Raw genomic sequence first — 22,707 nt, forward strand, 5'->3', positions numbered from 1 at the left:
TCATATTTGGCAATATGGGGGCATGTTTTTAAAGGACCTGCAGCACTATGGTTGAAGTGCTGTGGGTGTAGACGGGTCTGCGTGTATCTGCAGACGAGTGCTGAGTCTTTAAACCCCTCCCTCCCCCAGCCCCCCCCCCCCCCCCCCCCACCCACGTGAGGCCCCGTAAACAGGAGGCAGACCGAGGAGGAGACCGAGGAGGGGAGCTGTCTGTCTGGGGCCGCTGTCTCTAACGTAAAGACCCGGGCTACAGCCCCGAAATGAAGCCGGGGGGTGGGCAGGGACGCCTCAGACTGCACGCAGCTGTGATGGAGTGATGGAAGAAGGGAAGGTTGTTAAAAGGAATCGGAGTAAAGCAACCGCGCTGAGTCTGAGCACTTGCACAGGAGGCAGAACAAGGAAGAGGACCGAGGAGGAAGTCTGAGAGGAAAAGGAGAAGCAGAGAGCAGAGAGGCGCTGCAGGGTTTCTGTTCTCGGGGTTTGGTCTGTCCTTCTGGCCAGGCGTGCGCGTCTGTGCTGTGAGATAAACCAGCTCGTCTTCACCGGGTGCCTGGAGCAAGGGGGTCTCAACACCGGCAGCAGCCGAGCCAGGCCCAGCGAAATCCGCTCCGGTGCTTCCGGGCAGCCATCATAGCGCTCACCATTGTGCAGTGCAAAAAAAAGAAAAGAAAAGAGAAAAAAAAAACCTGCCCTTTGTGTGGCCAGGGCTGAGTAGGAAAGTGATTTACGATCACTTGAACTCACCCCAAAAAAAGAGCAGGCAGGCTGGACACAAATAGGCTCCACCGGCCGCTGCCTGTGCCTGCCTCTGCGAGCCGGGAGCTGCGTGTTTACCCCGGGAGAGCCCGACAGCGACACCAGGCTTCTCCTCCCGGTGATGAGAGAGAGGGGGAGAGAGAGGGGGAGCAGACGTCAAGCCCGCTCCATGAATATTGATGTGGAGGATTGTCTGTTTCGCAGAGGAACAGAAGGAAGCAAGATGGCTGCCCTTTAGGATTTGTTAAAGAGCAGACCCCGGACGGCTTTTCTGGAATTCTGCAAAGTGGAGGGACAGAAAAAAGAGGTGAGAGCCGCTCCTGCTTTTATTCTTTCTTTTTTCTCTTCCGTCACCCTTTTTTCCTGTCGTTATTTTGACTGACAAGCTTAGGCTGGACATGCTAATGCACCCAGTAAAATGCTACCATAATAAGCAGGGGATATTAAAGCTTATACAACATGGCTGACATTTTTTTTTTTTGTAGTTTAAAAGGCAAACAAACCCAATGCCCCAGCTCAGTCTTCTTCTGGTTTCAGCTGTTTAAGAAAAAATGGTGACTTTTAAATGGCTTAAAGGCACTCTTTCTGAAGCATTACCCAGTGTTATGGTTGTTGGTGAAGCATTGTAGTTTCCAGCTGAAAAATGAATTTGTGGCTATTTAAGTAAATGCAGCGTCTTGACTAGGCTGTTTGACATACATATTTGATGAGACATTATCTGCTGAGTGGAAGAAATGTTTTTATTTGTAATTAATTCCCTCTTCTATGACTTTTTCTGCACATTGGTTGATTTTTTCTCTCTTTCTTCCCACATAGTTTTGTTCAGTGCGTTTTTCCCTGAGATTTATAATGTATTTTTTTCCTAATGAGAGCGGTGTGCTGGTGTTGTCGATTAGTGGTGTAGTAAGAGTGGATTTTAAAAAAGGGTGGACCCGATGAACTGTAGTCTACTAGCAGAGCGTGTTGTTGACAGTCTTTGCGTGACGGGTGTTGAGTCGGCGGCAGCGCTCTGCCGGAGAAAGCCGTCGCTCTCGGTCGCGTGCGTCCCCGGAGTTTTTAGCCTCAGTCGCGCTCGCCGGCGAATGACAAACAGACACAAAGGCGACCGCGGTCGCAGAAGGGAAAATAACTACTACCGTGGCACGAGGACCACAAGGTCACGGCTTCAGATGAAACTGAACCTAATCCTCCCCCCGTGCCATTAATCAGGCATTTAGGGCACGCTTCTGGGAAAAAATAAAATACAAAATTAAAATAAACGTGAAGATTTTCCGTTAAGTTAGACCACTGTGTTGATTTGTTAAACAGACAAAAGATAATAGCTAGTCCAAATAAATAAATAAATTAATTAATAATAAAACGCTATCACATATACTCTCGACAGTACTATATATATTTTTTTTCATAACCCTGTTCGAGGGAAGGTTGGTTATGCTTTCGCGCTCGTGGTCATAAACTGTTGAAAGTGATCTGGAGTAATATGTAAAGGCGAGGGATCCGCATGCCAAACTGTTAATGGACGACTTTCAGGGAAATATTAAACAGGGCTGTGCTGCTGTTGTTTGTGTGATAATCTGTTGCCCTGTTTTCCATGTCTAACAGAAGGCAATGATCATGGGGGATGGTGAGGTACTATTGTCATAATTTGCTGATGCCGATGCATTTGAAATGTATCAGTTACAAAATACTGTACAGTTAAACGTAAGATATCTGATTCATGCAATGATCGCAATAAATATTTTTAGTGAATAAATGATGAGAAATTATAAAATATTTTTATTATTGTTTATTTTTTATGGCTTTCATTGTGATCAAGAGGGCTGCGAATTGCTCTGTCTTGTGTGTCGTTCTTTTGTGCACAACACGGAAATAGCCATAGTAATCAAATTAGTATTGGCCAAAAATGATCTTCTTGATTTGAAAAGATAGTTGTCACTTGTGCATTTGGTTAGTTTTTTTCCCTGCAGTTCTTAAGAATTATAATTGCCTTTAAATATCACTTAACTCATAAATAATTAAAAATTCATTTTCGACTACTGAAATTAGAGCCAGGTTTTTATTTTACTCGATATACCTTAATTATAAAATGATGTTATTTATATTCACATTCGCCAGAATTGACAAGCCGGTCTGCTGGATACACATCTGTTCATACATAAGGAAACAAACTGCAGAGAGTAGAACGCAGTCATTGCAGTCCTGGTAACAGCACGACACTAAAAACACGCCCTACGTGAACCGACTGTGCATGTACAGTAACTAAAATATGTTGTTGACTCTGATATGAGCATTAAAAAAAGCAGCATATGTTTTTCATAAGTGTGTGGTCCTCCCCCCGCTTTTGGCTCTGAGATGCATCTGCCGCTGCGGGACGATGCTGGGGAGTTGCCAAGGGCTCCAAAACAGTGTAACTCCAAAGCGCAGGCATTGCAAAAACCAGAGATACATAAACCAGCCTTAAACGTTTTAGCCTTATATTATGGCTTAGAATCTTATTTTTATTACTTTTACTTTTATTACTTGCTAAATGTGACAAAAATATTGCCAGTGAGGTGAGACAGTTTGACTCATTTGCCAACAAGCTCATATTTTGAGAGGAAAAAGACTAATACCCGACTAAACCGCTTGTTAAGACAGACTCTTTTGCAGTGGCATCCCTTTAGACAGTCTGTCTGTGAGTGCGTACTGGTTGAACCTCTGACACGTGCAACCAAGGCCACTCTGAAAATGAACTTGATAGAATGTGTTTGTAAACTGACCTACATGGTTAAGCAATGCCCATCGTTTGATAACATCAACACAGCTTTCATAGGACAAGCCTATTGAACCAGACAGCATTGAAATCTGATCACATCTCTCAACATTCAGAGAATAGGTATAGAAATATTGTGTGTGTGTGTAAAAAAAGTATCTCTGGGAATGAAAACTATCTGTATGCAATGAGTAAGTTCAGTAGCCTGTGTGCAATTGTCCTGTGCGTTGGATTTGTGAACTGTACCTCTGTATTTAGTCGTTGAGTGACATCACACCCACAGCCCACTGATTACAGTGAGAGTGCGCCAAAAAATCCCACTCAGAGAAATGGCAGCCGAGGCATTCAAACGAAAACGGCAGCCGTTATTTATTTATTTTTGTGAGTCTGTTTTCCCGCCAGTGTTTTAAAACGCGCTCCGCTAGCGAAGGAGGCGTTTCGGTGATAAGCGTCGCCGGGGCCGGGGGCCGGGGCCAGGTTTTTCGGCGGGGAGGGGCGGAGGTGCAGACGTTACGTCAGCGTTCACCTCCGGCGCGAGCCCGTGAGGTCACGCTGAAGAACCCGGGCCACGTGCGCACGCTCACATGGCCGCTCTGTTTACAAACAGCGGCGTCCCCGGCGATCCGCCGGGCCGCTTGCGTAACGGGCCCGAACGAGGCGCCGTCCCTCACGCCGCGCGCCGCGCACCGCCCGCTATTTGAATATCACCGCCGCTATTACCGCCAGCGGAGAGAGAGCGAGAGCGCGAGTGAGGAAAAGAGAGCGAGCGGCCGAGAGAGAGAGAGAGATTGCCGTGACTTTGGACGAGGCGGTCCCAGTAAACCGAAACGAGACGAAACCCGGTGGATTCTTTTTACGGAACCAGACTCTCACTCTTAGCGGCAGGCGGGAGAATTCGAAAGGCCTCGTTCGAAATAGCCTGGCCTACATAAACAAACTATTTTGGAGTGTTTCTCTCTAGATTTCCTCATTAAAATAATCAAACAAGTAGTCAGTAGTGAAACACATCGATTCCTTGGCCTACCTTGGCGTTTGCGATTAATGGTTGGGGAACTGGGCCTGCAGCATAAAGGTTTGAAGATTCAAAGGTTTGGTTTGAATTGCCTCAGTGGCGATACAGCTGAACAAATACTTACTTTGCAGAAATCATTTTCCTTTGTTGGATGGATGGCCAGAACACTGACAGCATATCGGCAATGAAAGAAGCAAATTCTTTCAGAACATAACTCACAGGACACAGCATATACACCACATGAGCAGGGGAGAGCTCTGATGGCCTCCTCCATTTTACCCTCAAGAGAGACGCAAATCATACGCCGAAATACAGTATAAAGATTACTGGTAAAATGTGGAACTGTCACAGCTAGCGATTGTTCAGGCTCATATATACCACACAGATTATCCACACACATTCACCAATATTTTTTTAAATACAGTTTATCGTGCAGTCTAAACAGAGTGAGACTATAATAAGCACTTACAATGGCCCTGTGATCCCACAGCAGTGGAGTTAATGCGCTGGATAGACGCCCAAGGCGGCCATACCTGCTTCTCCCCGGGCGATGTTTGGAGCAGATGGCTCCGCGCAGGAATCAGGTGGTCGCCATGGTTACCGTCCCCGCTGAAAGAAATTAACCTTGCTTGGTGTGCAGTGCATCAAAACCCGGTCAGATGTATTGACCTGAGGGGGGGGGGGGGGGGGAGGGAAGGAAGAACAGTGAGATACCAAGTAGAATGCTTATTGGAGGAATGTGTGTGCTACTGCAGACTTGCTTCTTAATTATGACCTCTCTGTATGCGTTGTAGTCCTCTCTGCAAAGCAAAGACATGCCAAGCTCTGCTTTTGTGTTGGAGCTCCTTGCCATTATAACTTCATGACAGGCTTTTTTGCTTCACGGGAGCATTGATTTGTCTGTTTTCCAGCAGCGCGCTTGGGTTTTCCTGGGTCACATGGGTTTCCCTGGGTCACATGGTCCAGGTTTGCCATTTCTAGGTCAGTTCAATGAGGTCGGCAGAGGCAATGCACAGGGTAATCCATTTTATAGCATTGTCTGGGGATTGATTAGCTTCAGGCGTTCTCTGTTGACTCAGGGAGCAATGTGACCTGCCAATACACATTCAACATGCTTTTCCAAGTAAATAAGTCTCAGGATTAGAATGAAAACAACAGCTAAAAATTGATGTTAAGGGAATTATTTTCTAGATCTCTTCACTGGAAAATTTGGCAAGCAATGCAAGTCCCTTTGCAGAGATTCTCTATTCTCAGAGAATTTCAAATATGCTTGTTAAACATTCGACAGAAACTTTAAAAGTTGATGGGATAACATCAAAAATGCGTGCAGAATTCCTGCAAATAATGAATAATAACACAAAAAAGTGTTACGTGGCTCAAAGCGTTTATGTCCTTTACACAGGGAGTTTGCATTTATTAATGGAATTGTGAGTGTGTGACACGGTGTTTTGAAGTGTGGGAGCTTGTTTGAAAGTGTGTGAAGCTCTCGTGGGTAGGAACCGTGCGTAGGTGTGCTGTTTGCGTGAAGGAATGCCTGCTCAACGGGTTGTGTGAGCGAAGAGCCAAGGGAAGGGAGGGGATGAATGTAAACAACAGAAAAAAGAAGGAAAAAAAAAAAACCACAGCTGTCTGTTTCATCCCAGAGATACGCATATAACCTGCAAAAAAATTGCAAGGTGTGCATGATTCCATGTGACTTGACTAACTGGAAATAGTTTGGGTTTGGGGCGTGTCAGCCCCAGCAGCGAAGTTATGTCACGGTCCCGAGTCTCGCTATGCATGTCAATGAGAAATCTCCTGCTTGCGGAAGATTCTCAAGCATTGCTATTATCATTACTACGGCATTTAAATAAAACACTGACCCAGAAATCTGATCCCATAATAATATCATATGACCCTGTGATATTTGTCCACCGAAGAAATGAACAAGCACAGTATGTCTGCGGACGAGAAAGCACTCCGTAATAATTGCAAAAGGAATTCTCGCCAGCTATGCTTTGGGGGTCATGTGATGTTTAAAAAGGCTGCATGACGTCAGGTGAAGAAAAAGTACAGCAATGTCCAGCGGAAACTAGATAACCCACATGATTATTTTCGCCCATGATCCTTATTTAGACGCAAGGTGCAAGACAGATTCTGACATAATAGCCTTTTATAACAAAACTACGTGTGTGGGGTGTGTGTGAACATTCAGGGATATGGCCTATATATTTTTTCTTTTATGAATACATCTGTTCAAAAGACTTGATGTGTGAAACAGAAATTGATATTTTGACAGTATGTGGCCACTTCAAGGAGATGTGTTTAGATCATTCAGGCTATGCATGCAAAAAAGGACATTATATTATAAATTATTGCTGAGCTACACATTTCAGAAATGAACCTCTACATAAAGGATGCTTTGAGGATATTATTTTGAGATGATAAAACAAGCCATAATGTATTTTTCAGTAAAATGCTATTGTCGCCAGCAACGCTGGAGTGCTTTGAGAGTGACAGCTCACTGCTCTCCAGGGATATGGCCAATGCTGTGCATTGCTGCACAATTACACAAATAATAATCGTGTACTGATCTCAATGTTTCCCTGTCATCCTCTCTGTGCAATTTTACTTGCAGTACATGCTGTCTAGATGTTCTGCTCCATGTTGCTGTGTGATGCCCACACGTGACAGAACACAATCAGAGTTGAGCCTGCAGAATTGGCATTCAATAGTGATCAATTTCACATCGCTGTCCCGTTATTTCATTAATTGTAGAACACTTAAAAAAAATGTATTGCATACATTCCTACAGTTATCATTTTTTCCAGCACTATAGCACTATACAAGTGATTGTAAGAATGTAAAGCATTAGTGTTGCAGAAAACAAATAAAAAAACGCAAGGACTGGGGGTTGTCAAGCTGTTGCTAAGGAAGTGATGTCGTACTTTACTGGCCCACAGGCCCTTGCCACTTCTCGTTCGCTGGAACTACTGGATGGTCGTAAATGTAACTGTCAACAACTATAAGGAAGGTACGGGCTTCCTGTCAAAACTGTGCTTGCAATCACAATCCACGTCTTTGCCTTGCAAAGATGCCTTGCAAAAATGCAAAGATCCACCACAAAAAAATGCAAAGATCCTCCACAAAAAAATGCAAAGATGCCTCATAAACCACTGGCTCAGATGCACTGTAGTCCCTCGCTGGCCCTGATTCCCTTTTACTGTGTGGAAATGGAAGCACAATCGATTGCTGCGCTTTAATGCGAACCACTGATTTATGGAGCTTCTGAGCCTGGGCATTGATCTATTCTTGGAAGACATTAACCGGTCTCATCCTTCATTTAAAATGGAGCCAACTCACATGAGTGTTTGATGATTACTGGCTAATCATACAAAAAAATATGTGCATTAAGGCATTACTGTGCATGAATGTTGCCAAAGCTTTTCATCCTGGTTTATCTGGTTTTCAAGATTAGTATTCTTCAGTGCACAACAACTGCCTCTACCATTTTAAGAGCATGCATCACTGTTGACCAGCTGCTCTTTCATGGCTCAAATCAAGCCTTGTAATCCAACACTGGTACATGTCCTCAAAGTTTCAACATCACATTTGCAAAAGACAAATGTCACACAGCAGTCTTGCATGTTGGACTATTTATGGTGAATATATCAAAATGACCAATCGGCTTATAAGAAGTCGAATTTGGTAGAATTTCAAACAGGAACACATTTGCGCTTTACAGCCAAGAAAGAGAAATGAATAGATGATTATTGTAACGCCCTATTTTAGTCAGTATGGCCCAAAAAAAAAAAAAAAAGGAAGTACTGTAGCTTGTCTGATTTATGAACTTTCCCCTTCACTTTTACGCACACTGCATGTGGGCCTTGGTGGGTTCAATGTCCCAGTTTGAACCTCAGGTGTACTTTTATAACCTTTACTTTCTTCACTTTCTAGTGAATTCAGCTGGCAAGCTATCAGTCTCTTTGCTTTCACGCAAAGGTTTTATGGCGATGCGTTCAAATACAGCAGCATGTTTGAATTCCACTCATTCCCTTCCTCAGAGAAACAACTTTTTATCAACAGCCAATTATGGAAATAATATACAATATTAAAATTATGGCTGCCACTAAAAAAACAACTAGGGCTAGGGTGGACAGGATGATGAAATTCAAATGAATTTAGATTCATGTCCATCACCTCAATATCAGAACAGAAAAGCAAAGCTCTTTAAGAATGGGGTCAACTGCCGTTCACAGTGAGCATACACAATACACAGGCGACGAGTTGCTGTTGCTTCACAGCCGACACAGGGAACGTATGTGCAGCGGGCTAACCAGACAGAAAGAATCCCTGGCTGTGTTATCTGTCGGTCTCAAAGACCTTTTTTTTATTTTTTTCCTTCCCCCAGAGTGGGCGTTCCCAACTGCACAGTGCCGCACGGTGTTTGGTAAACCCCGGAACGGCCCGCTGCAGGGGAGTGGATCGGAGCTGGTATCAGTCAGTCGGCAGCTAAACGACAGACATTCCTTTTAAATGAAGGCACTCTGTGACAGACTGATAAGATTTAGTCAAACGGCCAAAAGGCTGGACTGTTTTTTTAAAAACCAGGCTAAGAAGACAATTATACTTTGTCAGTTGGGGGGTAGGGTGGGTGAGAAATTATGAGAAATATAACTATATTTAATTTTAAATCAAGTAAAGGTTTCTAAAAAATTTTGAAACCTTTTTTTCACCCCATTCTCAATCAGTTCGGCAATTAAGTTTATTGATGGCCGGCATCTCTGAACTGTGCTTGTAAAGACAGAAAAAATAAAATAAAATAAAATAAAATAACGGTTATATGTGATTGCGTTCAAAGTTAAGGATAAATGTTGATTGAATCTTGGCCTGTCTCTGAATCTGTCCCTGAAGACGCAGGCTGGTTTGAAGCATGCGCACAGCCCAGTCCTCTGTGTGCCAATGTCTGACTACAGTAAATCAGGAGGAAGTCTCACTCGGTTTCTTCTTTAACTTAATGCAGCCTTGCTCTTTTTTATCCCCAGTCAAACATATGGAATATGATTCACATCACATATGTTGGTGCAACTGTAATGTGTATTGGCCTTAACCACAACTCCACTGTGTGCTTTTCCACTAAAGTTCATTTTAATGTAGATGGAAAAAAAAGATCACCGATCTTTCAGTGGTTTTTTCATTCTGTTCAATAAATCCGTTTCTCATTTTTTCAATATTTACAGGGGGAGTGGGAATAATTGAATAATTCTTTTGTGAGTAATCTTCCCCTTTTCTTTGGTTTAACATAAATCTTCTAAGGATGGGGAAAAAAATCCTTGTCAGAAAGTGACAGCACCTCTCTTGAGATCACGAGCAGGCGAAATTAATTCCAGATGTGATTGTCAGTTCTGATGACAGCTGAATTACTGTTTTACATTAAAAGAAACACACTCATTGTTTTGCCCGGTCCTTTTCAAGCTTCTAATGTACCTGTTAGGTATAAAAATCCAAGTAAGAACTGTGCTTGGTTGCATGTTGATGTTGGACAGACAATATCCATTTGTTGACTTTGATATGTTTTTGATGGATTATCAATTTTTTTTTAAAAAAGAGAACAGAATTTTAAAAAGTATTTCAAAAACACTTCCACAGGAGAAGAACTTGTGGTCAAATGTTCTTCTGATTTTGTAGCTTTTGCTTTTCACCCAGTATCTAGATTCTGAATGCAAAAGGTTGCACCGTTTATATCTGTTGAAAAAAAAAAACTATATTGCAGATCATTTACACAGTTGTTTAAATGTGTCAATTTAAACATAGGAAGAGAACAATGAAACCTTCACCTGGTCACTGTGTGTGTGTACTGTCCTCTGTAAAATGTAAACAACCGCGTGCCAGCAAACCCAATGCATAAAGACTGCTCCTGTGACTTCTGACAAAACACAGGAAGCCCCTGACTGGGCCCTGTGTAGCAGAGAAATTCTTTGGGGTGAAAGGTCATGAACACTCTGGCGTAACAGCTGACCCTGTATGCATAGCCCTTTCGCACACTGCATTCGATCCCTCTAATGAATCATATTTTGCCTAAGGTTGCACCCTTCACAGAACGGTCACAACGTGCCAATGACACACACACACACACGCACGCACACACACGCACACACACACACACACACACACACACACAAGCTGTCTTAAGTGGATAGATGGGGAAAATTTATGCATAACCAAGACTGATGATTAAGAGAAACGCTATTTAATTGTTGGTTCTTTTTTTCTACCAGTTTCACCTCTTCTAATAACAACGTTTTAGTTATTTTTAAAAAGTGAAAAGGCAGAAATTGATTTTGATTAATCTAAAGATGTACATCAATACTAGTGTCCCACAAAAGAACAGAGCCTTATACTTCTGGAAATTTAATTCAATTTTCAGGAGACTCCAGTCTTCAGGGAAGAAGCATTTGCAGCATGCACTGTTGATTGAAAAACCTGACTGAACAGTGGAATTACAAGTCTTCATTCTATACCATCCAAGGAATGTGATCGTCTGAGTTTAATGGCATACCTGGGAATTTCAAAATTGTTGTTTCAGTACAGAGGAGAAAAGCTTTTCTTTTTCCTGGACCATCAATGATTCATAAAGGTCCTAATAAATCATATCCAAATAGTGTAGGCCCACGTGTTCCTTGTATTTTTATTGAACATTACCTTTCCCTATTTACCATTATATAAATGATGAAGCCACTAGTATGTATCCTGATGAACAAATGCCAAGTGCAAATGCCACTCATGTTAAGCAAGAAGGACGGCAGTTGCTCAGATTTGGCCGGCATTGCATCTGAGCTGAAGCTTTTCAGTCTTTTCTTGCTTTGTTTATACACAGTCACTAATGCACTAATGGGGTTTGTTTTTTCCAGGACTCACGGAGGGCAGCCTTGTGGATGGACTCAACGCTGGCCAGATGGAAACAGAAAAGGCCGGTCATGAGGCAGAAGAAAGACTGACACCGGCACCACCCAATGCCGTTCCCCGGATGGAAGACCCGATCGCCGCGGTCCAGAATGGAAACCAATCACCGGAGGAGGCGCTCCCTCAGCAGACCAATGGGGATGCGAGCTGGAACCACTTCAAACCCAATGAGGGGGTCAACCCAAGGAGGAGCCTTGGGAAGAAGTGTTCCAGCCCCATCAGAACGCAGGACCTGCTGGATCAAAGCCCCCACCAGAGAAACGGGGGGGTGAAGCATGCGCTCAGCGAGCCGTCGCTGCTGGAATTTCACCCGTCAAAAAAACTCAGGTTGGACGCGGAGTTAAATGGACAGGATGACAGCGTGACTCCTTCCAGGGAGGCAGCAAAGTCCGACTGCACGGCGAGTGAGCTGGACTGCCCTCCGGACCTTCCGAAGCCTTCAGAAGAGGAGCGCGACGGCTCGCAGGAGCAGAAACTGGATAATAACGAGCGCGGCTTCTCTGATGAGGACCTTTATTCGCTTCCGAGGAACAAGAAGCAAGCCTTTACTAATGGTGCTATAGTGAACTCGCCTTCCATGGAAGACATGCACAGTGACCTCTTAGAGAAAAAACTGCCTCAGTGTTACCCAGACCACATATCGGTTGCTTCACGGAACACATCTAAAGACGATTCATCTGAGAGCCCAGTTTCAAATGACACGCCTGAAGAGACCACGGATTCCCCAGCACGGAGCTCAGGTTTGCCAATTTCATCCCCAAACTCATTATCCAGGGAGCAAGAGAGAACATCCTCGGAAGTACACAGTGGTGATGGCTGTGCCTCATTGGCTACAGATGAGGAAGAGCCGCATGGCCAGAGGTTCCCTCTCGAAGATGCCCTGGCATCACAGGACCCGTGCCCAAATGCTGATGAGGAGCCACAACCGGTGAGGCCTACAGATAGTGAAAATGGTCAAAGCAGCCCTGAGGGGTCTTCAAAGAACCACCACTCAGATGAGCAGCCAGGTCAAAACTCCTGTCCTAGAAGTCCCCTTCAGCCAAAGGAAAGTGAAGGACTTACTCATCTTATTAATGATAATATAGCAGCAGTGGTGGAAAATAAGGATACAGACCTTAGTTACCCTTCACAGGTCCTCAGTCCAAAACTGAACCCCCAGATGAGTCCAGAGAAGGTGCAGGTTGATGTTCAGCCAGAAACCCAACTGATGGGCTCACCCAACAGCTACAGTCAACAGGGCACTCCTGACCCAGCAGTGTCAAACCCTCCAGGGTTAAGCGAAGGTGCTCCAAATCAAGAACCTGAGAATCATTCAACAGAACCTCATGCAAAAGGCAAAAACGAAACAAACGGACATGTTTCTTTTGAAGGGGAGGTGGAGGAAACGTTACAACAAACAGATCCTTATCCTGATGTGAACTGGACTGACCTGAATTCTTCCCAGCCTCCCCAAGAAACGGGCCTGCCACAGCCGCAGCGGGAACAGCAGGCAGATGTTCAGGGTGCGGGCCAGATGCAGAACCTGGGCCCCATGCAAGGATTTCAAAACCAGGAATCCAATCAATCTAGCTTCCAGCAACAGGAAAGAAAGACGCAAAATCAGTACGAACCTCAGCTGGCACCGGGTCAAATTGGCTACAGAAGTAGGCCAGAATGGCAACAACAACATCCAGGACCCCCCCAAATTCCTACTCCACACAAAGAGCTTATAGAGAGTAATAAATCACAACCTCTTTCCCAACAGTATGGTATTCCTCAACATCAGGTCGAAAATCAGTTCCACACGCAAATGCAGCAACAGCATTTGTTGGAAGGCGCCCAGGACATTGAGCAGATTCAGGAGTCTGGGTTTTCGCGACAGCAGCCAGTGCCCACCCCACAATCTGAAGGCCGAATGGTAGGCAGTGCACTCCTGCATGATCAATCTCAGAATTCCCAAAGTATGGGAGAGCTTATCGATCAGTTTCAAGATTCCTCCCAGAGACAGCTGAACTGTCAGGTTTTTAACAGAGTCAAGCTGGAGGAGGAGGACATCGGGCTTGAAACAGAGCTGAATTCATCCAACTGCAGATCTCAAAACCACCAAATGCAACAGCAGACTCAACTAAATCCAACTGCCAGAACATCTCCTCTGTTTTTAAACTCTACACTACCTGAAGTACAAACTAAGCAAGATGCTATGTTTCCGTACACCCAATCAGAAGTCCGCGAAAATTGTGAGATGAAAACAGTGAAGATTCCGCAGCTTCAGAACTCACAGAGCACGGTCACCCAAAAGCAATACTCACATCAGCATCAAACTCAACCGCAAGTGAATCACACAGAGTTCCCACAGACACCACCAATGCATCGACCACCTCAGGTTCCACAAGGTGCTCATAACCAACAGCCGTCAGTGCAGATGTACCCCGCATCGGAATTTCAAAAAATGTCCCATGCACAATTACAACAAGGGCAGCTTCAACACCAAAACTACAGAGAGTACCAGAAACACGCTGCTCTGCGAATGCACCTGCTGCAGAAGCAGGAAAAACAAGGGCACCAGCAAAACCTCAATGACTTTAAGCACATCCTAGAGGCTATCGTGTGTGAGCGTGGCTTGAGAACCGAACCTCGGCAGGACAAGGAACTGGCGACCCCTGCAACGCAGGCCGCGATAAAGCAGGAACATCCGCAGATGACCTTTGAGCAGGCTCAACACAAGAGCATCATCGCCACCATGGAGCATCAGCTGAAACGGTATCAACTCTCTCCTGTGTTCGAGAGAAAATCGCTGGTCATAAAGAGTCCCCACAAATTCAAGGTGGAGACCTCGGGCCCGGTGACCGTCCTGTCGACCAACGCAACCCTCGGCGGTGAGGATTTTCGCGCTGCGACGCAGTCGAATGCTACCTCAGACCTCACCCCGACAAAGAAAATGGAACCCAACATCAACAGCTTTCTGGAATCTCCCTTGAAAATGCTGGACACTCCAATCAAAAACCTGTTGGACACCCCTACTAAAACACAATATGAGATTCCATCGTGTCACTGTTTTGGTAAGACTGGGGGGTTATTACGATCAGTAATCAGGAGACCTGTCAGTTTGGAAAAGAGCGGTCCCTGATAAACAAGAGTCTTAAGATAACATATAGTACAAAGAAAAGTTCTATTAGGCTTTCACAGCTGTGCAGGTTTACCTGTGTTTTAGATTGTAATGTGTTTTTTTTATTATTTTAACCAGACCAAATCAGTGGAAAAGATGATGGTCCATATTACACTCATCTGGGAGCTGCTCCCAGTGTTGCAGGAATCAGAGAGCTCATGGAAAAGAGGTAAAATGATTTTCATTTCATTTCTTTAGTCATGCAGTTTCAGATATGCAATAGGAATGGAATTCATAAAGTATTATTGTTATTGTTTTTCAAGGTTTGGTCAATCTGGCAGCTGTATCAGGATTGAGAAGGTTGTGTACACGGGAAAGGAGGGCAAGAGTGCACTAGGGTGCCCGATTGCCAAATGGGTAAGACTGGCATGCATGTAACACAATGCAACCAATGACAATGTGTAGGTTTATGCATTTTTTTTCTAATTGGCCAAAATGGACAGCATCTATCAAGTGAAATGATAACAAGAGAGTACTTCACAAAGCTTGAGACACTCACAACTCACAAAAAGACAACATGATCACCATATGCTTATCAGATCTTCAGCATTTTCTCATTCCTTATCATTCCAAACATCCTAGCTGTACCGAAGCCTGTGTGGTCTGTGTTTGTTATAACTCTGTTGACACATAGTTGATAGCAGCAAAAAAAATCTCTCTCTCCCTTTCTCTCGGTCTCTCTTGCTGTCTGTCTGTCGGTCTCTCCCCCTCTCACCCTCTCTCTCCGTGCTGTACCAGGTGATGCGCCGGGCCAGCGTGGAGGAGAAGGTCCTGGTGCTGGTGCGGGAGCGACCCGGGCACACCTGTGAGTCGGCCGCCATCGTGGTGGTCATCATCGTCTGGGAGGGCATCCCCGCCACCGTGGCAGACCAGCTCTACGCCGACCTGGCTGGCACGCTGCAGCGACACGGCGCCCTCACCAACCGCCGATGCGCTTTCAACGAAGAGTAAGGGCTCGCCAACCAACTGCCAACTCCTCTGGGTCTCTGCCCCTCTGCTTCACATTACATTACATTACAGGCATTATATGAAGCAATGCAGCTTAAGTACCGAACCCTAACCCTCACCAACCGCACTTTCAACGAAGAGTAAGGGTTTGCCAACTGCTAATCTCTGCCACTCTGCTGCTAGGACGAACAAGAGAATGACGTGCACCTGAGTCCCAGCCAATAACGATATCAATGATTCTAAAGACCTTTTCGTGTTGCTCTTGTTCTTTGTATCTCTATTTTTTTAACATGTGCTTCAGTGATGTCACACTCAATCCCATCAGCCATCTGCCAGAGATGCAGTATCTTCTGTTTTTGATGCTTTGTCGAAAAGCAATTGGCGCGTGTAATTGTGAAGTTACGGGACACTTGGAAAGTAGGCACCCTGGTGCTCTCATTTGAATGAGCAGCCTCCACACACCCTTCTTTGTCTTCTTAAAGCAGGTTTCCGAGGCCTAACACCGGACTCTGTAAAACAGAAATGTGTAGAACAGGTGCCTTCAATATAAAGCCATTTTGTCAAGATGGGATATTTCTACTCCACTTTTTCCCCCCCAGGAGAACGTGTGCTTGTCAAGGACTAGACCCAGACACCTGTGGTGCTTCCTTCTCCTTTGGGTGCTCATGGAGTATGTACTACAATGGATGCAAGTTTGCCAGGAGTAAAGTCCCCAGGAAATTTAGGCTCCTTGGGGATGATCATAAAGAGGTACAACGTCCCAATTCAGCGCACTGTATATGCCACACATTAACATAGTTAGAAAAAGGAGAATGCACAGATGGTAGTAAAAGACAGAAGTAAAATTTAACAGTGAATTAACAATTAGGGGGTAATTTAGGGAGTATAGATATTAAACGAGAAGTATTTTATACAATTTAACAACTGATATTTTTTACGTAAATTTCACTTTGGAGAACAGTTGCAACCATAAACACGTCACGGCCTGAATGATCTAATATTTTGTTTTTCAGGAGGAAAAAATGGAGCAACATCTACAGAATTTAGCCACCTTGGTGGGCCCGAAGTACAAGCAAATGGCACCCGATGCTCATGCAAACCAGGTACGTCTTCCAATCGCAAACACTTTGTGTTCGGCGCATCATCCTGAATAAATGCGCAGACAGCGTTATTTGCTGTTCTCAAAGTCCCGTCTTAATCGTGGAACAACCAACGGAGCCGCGCTCCGCATCGAGACGATGAACGGCGTGAAGCGGATGCGCTACAGTCGCCGTTTTCCCGCCTTTTTCGGCAGGTGGAGTACGAACACAGAGCGCCGGACTGTCGGTTGGGGCTGAAGGAAGGGCGTCCGTTCTCAGGGGTCACTGCCTGTTTGGACTTCTGCGCGCATGCCCACAGAGACCTCCATAACATGCCGGGCGGCAGCACTGTGGTAAGTGCCGCGGTTCCTTTGTCTATAAACGCATTTAATAAATGCAATATTAATAAATAATAAAGTTGCTGTTTATATGAACCAAACGGCATCACTGGGAAACTGCTTGATAGATGGCTTGACCTTACTGCATTTGATTTTCATTTTGGCTTCAGTGTTTTTGAATGGTTTATGAAGCAGTTTTAATGGCAGGCCTTAACTTTGAATTCGATTGAGCTGTTTCTATTCACTGCAAAGGTTTGCGGTGAAAGACTTTCAGCATACTTTTGAGATCAAGAGAGGAAAAAACCTTTCATCTTTTACCTCGCTTTTAGTGGTTTTAAAGGAAAGATTACCAAGGAAACACATTCATGTGCCATTTGTGGTTACGCTTTGAAGTCTGATTGCGTGCTTTCATTGATTCACATTGATAGATGAAACTGTGTGTCTTGTACAACGTAGAATATTATTTAAAAGTGTTGGCGAAGAGACGAAAACAAGAAACATAGTGTACTATGTTCATGCAAGACTCACAGTTTCAGAAATATGCTTCTGCTACTTTGAGTGTGTTTGTGTACTTTCGAGTGTGTGTGTGTGTTACATGTGCGTGTATGTTTATGTTCTTGCCTACGTGTGCATGTGTATGCGTACACTAAAATACTTTTTTTTTTTTTTGTCCCTCTACAAGGTTTGCACTCTAACAAGAGAGGACAATCGAGAAATTGGGACGATCCCGGAGGACGAGCAGCTCCACGTTCTGCCTTTATACAAGATCTCTTCCACGGACGAGTTGGGCAGTGTGGAAGGGCAGCAGGAGAAGATCAGGTCCGGGGCCATCCAGGCGCTCAGCGCTTACCGCCGGAAGGTGCGCATGCTCGCCGAGCCGGCGAAGTCGTGCCGACAGCGGAACCTGGAGGCCAAAAGAGGGGGCGCAAACAAGGACACCCCGAACTCGAAGGCCGAGAAGAACCCTCAAGCGACTCCGAAACAAAGCACTTTGGAGAAACCGGGCCCAAACATGGACGTGTCAGGTACAGCAATTTTTTTGCTATTCCAAACAACTGTCGCAATTATCTTCCTGCATATGCTTTTTTGTGATCCACCAAATGTATTCTGTTCTAAACCTGCAGACTCAGTGCCAGTATTTTTCACACAGAACTCTAATTCCAAGGCCCACGTGTTCTCTCTTTCCACAGGTTCTCACCCAGACCAACTTCATGCGGAAGCAGCACAGATGGGTCACCCCCCACACCCTCTCAATACACCATATCCACAACAGCAGCAACTGCGGCCCCCAAACACCACCCCTGGTTCCCCACACCTGTCCCAGCAAAGCTATCCAAGGTTCCCCAATCCGGCAAATCCATTTTCGAGCACTTCCCCTTTAAACCTGTGCCCACAGTCACCAGCACCCTTGAGCCCTCACCCCTCTACCATACATGCAAACCCTTACTTAAATGGGTCAAATACTGTAAGCCCTTACCACGGCTCTCTAAACCCAAATTCCTCTTACCCAGGATATCAGTGCAATGGAAGCGCTCCCTTGGACGGCTTCCGCCCATACTATGCTTCGAATCAAAAGCAGATGGACGTGTACCCCCACCAGAGACCACAGCTTTGCACAGATCAGCAGTACTATCCCCATCAGCATTACAGAGTCGACTATCCGCCTCGGTACAATGAGCCCAGTTTACACGTGAACGGCTACAGCAACTGCAACACGAGACCCAACGTTCAACCCATGGGTCCCTACTCAACCTACGGCCCTAACAGTGGGCCGGACGGCCAGGTTTTGGAGGCCGTCCCCCGGCCACCCTCGGCCCATCCAACCGTGGACTATTCACCAGCGAGCAAAAGCATCGAGTACAATGGATACGCCAACTCGTATCTTTCCCAGAACGCCCAGATGTACCTTCAGGACAAAGACCGTCATTTTCACACTCAGATCAAACCTGAGATGAATTTTCACGATGCGAACGGCATGGGCCAGGGGCCTCCGGCAATGGGTGTCCCGTGCCCGACCCTGATCCGGCCCGGAAACGGGCCGCCAAGCGAGAACACCCAGGGGATCGCGATTAAACAGGAGTGCCACCCACCCGGGGATGCGCCGACTCCCAACCCAAAGGAGGAAGTGTGGTCGGACAACGAGCACAGCTTCCTGGATCCGGAGATCGGCGGGTTGGCGGTGGCCCCCAGCCACGGCTCCATCCTCATCGAGTGCGCCAAGCGGGAGCTCCACGCCACCACCCCGCTGAAGAACCCCGACCGGAACCACCCCACCCGCATCTCGCTGGTCTTCTACCAGCACAAGAACATGATCGAGGCCAAGCACGGCCTGGCGCTGTGGGAGGCCAAGATGGCGGAGAAAACCAGGGAGAAAGAGCTGGACATGGAGAAGCACGGTGCCGAGGGCACCCCTACCAAAAACAAGAAGGCGAAGAGGGAACCTCCGGAGTTCCTGGAAAACGCAGAGCTCCCTTTTAAGCGCTTTATTGAGACACTCGCGGCGAAGTCCTCGTCTTGCACCACAAACACCTACGTCAGTACGTCTCCCTACGCCTTCACCAAGGTAACGGGGCCTTACAACCACTACGTCTAGGTTTGGTGTTCAGGTTTATACTAACAAACACACAGGAGCCCGATTTGCAACTAGAGGCGTTGTATTTATGTGAAACCTTATCGCAGCCAGTCGACGCAATCTCCAAGAAGCTCTTCCTGAAAGGGAGTGGTAGTCCGACAACAGCAAAATATGACTCTATGCAAAAAAAAAAGTTTATGAGCTTATGATAATACTGTGGTTGAGTTGTACTGTGGTTGGAAGCCGTACCATCAGTTACACATAGACAATTGAGCTTTACTAACTGGTGTGAAATTAAGGCAGTATTTATTTATTTTTTATTTTTGTTACTCTTGTGAGATACACACTGTTCTAATCTTCTGGTGCTCCGTGTCCTCTACATCAGGATGTACATTACTGGAAACAAAGTTTCAGCTTGGTGGTTTAATTTTGTATTGAATAGATTTATCTAATATATAGGTAATTAGTAGGTGGTGTAATACTCTGACTTCATGGGTTATTTAATTCACGGTGCTAAATTGAAGTGTCTTTAATATAAAATTTCGTTTTAAATGCCTTTATATTCTATGAACGTCTCTTTATATGTTACTTTTTAATGCAGAGGTAATTATTTAGAATGGCATTTTACACACTGCAAATGTAGAAATACTAAAAGAAATGATATCATCAACAAACTGTGCTGGGTTTTGTATCGTGTAGTGCGAGTGCTTTTGTGCACTTCGTGTACCGAGCGTCGAACAGATTTTATTATTATTATTTTTCTACATTTGAGATTCCATAATTCATTCACATTTATTTCCAGCATTAATCTGGCAACATTAATGGGCTGTGTTATTAAAATTAACTTTATTTTACAAAAATATTCACTGCAGTGAGACTACTGGTTTCAAACAGAATTTTTACACTAGCGTGTTTTGGTGCTTCTAAAGAAAACCTAAGGTATATCTTTTTAACGTAATGAAATACAGTGAATATTAAGCCATTGTAAAGGCAGCTATCAAGCTGCACTGAATGAAAAAGAAAATAAATAAATCTCCTGTCATGTTTGTACGATAATTTCTATTTGTCAGGGGCAGTATAATGTCTGTGATGGACTGGTATAATTATTTAAAAATTCATAACAAGTCCATCAAAAAATAAATAAAATAAAATAAAATACAAAAAACAGATTCATAAACAGACTCTCTACTAGGGGTGCTACACAGAGTACATGTGGTTAGCAGTATGTTCGTGTAATGGCAGCTGACTTTTTGTGGTGTTTTTAAATAGCTGGTAATAGCAAGCTAAAGAAAAGTGATATTTGTACAGTAAATTAAATTACAGCCGTAACACTTAATTTTAATACTGTAAAAAGCAATTACTTTTTATTTTGGTTTGAGCTGATTTTATTTCAAATGGTGCTACTCTATTTGCAACAAACATGCATAATGTGAGAGTCTTCATGGACGACGACAAGATTAGTGGAAGATCATTCTACTTCTTTTTATATACCTCAGATCTAGTTTGGCAATAGTACTATTATAAAAAGCATAAATACTATATACACATACGTAAATTAATAAAATAAACAATAACATAACTTAAAAAGAAATACATCATTCACTTATTTTTTCGAGCAATGAAGTATAACTTGAATGTCACACTTCAATTTTATAATAAAATCAGGGATACGTTAGCTCTTTTACATATTTTAGAATATATTTCTATATTTTGTGTGTATGCCAACATAACCTCTGTTGATTTTTGCAATTTTCTTTTGTTCAGGGATTTCGCCATTTGAATCCCATATACTTACTGTATATACTGTAATTCAAACCAACAATTTTTTTTTTTACAAAAGGCATAAAATCACCTGAATACATATTAAAAAATTATATGTTAAGCCCATTTCATAGTTTAATAGCTTTGAATAAATGATTTGAACACACAGAATGCACTGAACTGACGAAAGGGAAAAGTTTTAGCACTGATGTCAGTGTGCTTGGTTCTTACAAAAAGCTAAAATGAAAAACAGAACAGATATGATGCACACTGTGTATCTGTATATAGTAAAAGCAGAGCATATTTATAATAACCACTAAATGTTTATAATATGCTTTTTCGTTGTTAAAACTAATGGGGTGATGGTTGATACAACGGCATCCCATTTACCATTTTTATGATGAATTTCTTGCAGCACTTCATTTTGAAAAAAATGTTTTTTAAAGGCACCTGAAGACAAATGTAGATGTGTTTGAAATAAACGATAACACAGTGTGTTTGTATGTGTACATGCACGTACAGAATGACCATGCATTAGTGACACAGAAATATAAATTATTACTATGGCTATGTTTAAAATTCCTGCAATTGGCGTGTGTTTTATAGTTTCAAATGTACCCACAACCCATGGATTTAATCACAAATAAAAACAAAAATAAACATCTTGTTTCACCCCAGTATCCTACCTAAGGATTTTACCAGGCAGTAGGCCTAGACTATACTCAAGGAATGTCATTGCTAAAGGAAATTTAACCACCATATGTACCTGTATATACAGTGTGTATGTGTATGTCACTCCTAATTCATATAGAAATAATGTAAGATTTTTTTTATCATTACCATTATTATAATTTTATTATTATTATTATTATGTTTGTTTCTTTGTTTTTGATTTTTGGTAAAAAGTTTTTGGGGTTTTGTGCAGTAAAGCAATGTGATTTTCAATGTACTGGGCCCAGCATCAGTAGCAGGTTGTGATGGGGAAATAAAAAGGAAGGATCTTTGGGAAATAGTGGATGTTCAGACAATAGCCGTACTTGAAAAACGCTTCGGAGTGGTTTGAGTGCAGTCAACGTTACTTGAATGACTTTCTGAGCTCGACTTACGCATGGGGTTGCATAGCTCTTGTACTAAGCTAGCGGAAACGCGTTGGCGTTTAGCGCAGATGCTAAAGGCTTCGCGTTTCTTACTGCGTTTGTCTCTGATTTCTTTTGTTTTTAAGTCTCCCTTGTTCCCATGATTTGTGGTGTGCTTCATAAAGGGGGGGAAACTGCGGATGGGTATAAATACTGTATGTATTGCAATGTACTGAATGCAGTTTATTTGAGAGCTGTTTATTATTTCATTCCTGATATTGCTGAGATGTGGGTGTTTTTAATAAACTTTATATTTATTTGACGGA

At 43.8% G+C, this 22,707-nt stretch overlaps 1 protein-coding gene across 1 annotated transcript; it reads left to right on the top strand.

The window, feature by feature from the left end:
• The first annotated feature begins 176 nt into the window (after nucleotides 1-176).
• On the top strand, nucleotides 177-22,707 carry LOC118231295 (methylcytosine dioxygenase TET2-like). The gene is made up of 10 exons (XM_035424982.1): nucleotides 177-1,063; nucleotides 11,411-14,500; nucleotides 14,686-14,776; nucleotides 14,871-14,964; nucleotides 15,346-15,554; nucleotides 16,155-16,305; nucleotides 16,569-16,658; nucleotides 16,850-16,987; nucleotides 17,655-17,997; nucleotides 18,163-22,707. Exons 2-10 carry the CDS (start codon nucleotides 11,455-11,457, stop codon nucleotides 19,563-19,565), a joined length of 5,565 nt encoding a protein of 1,854 aa, XP_035280873.1. The 5' UTR covers nucleotides 177-1,063; nucleotides 11,411-11,454; the 3' UTR covers nucleotides 19,566-22,707.

This window comes from Anguilla anguilla, chromosome 7 (genome assembly GCF_013347855.1).
Source record: "Anguilla anguilla isolate fAngAng1 chromosome 7, fAngAng1.pri, whole genome shotgun sequence".
NCBI lineage: Eukaryota > Metazoa > Chordata > Actinopteri > Anguilliformes > Anguillidae > Anguilla > Anguilla anguilla.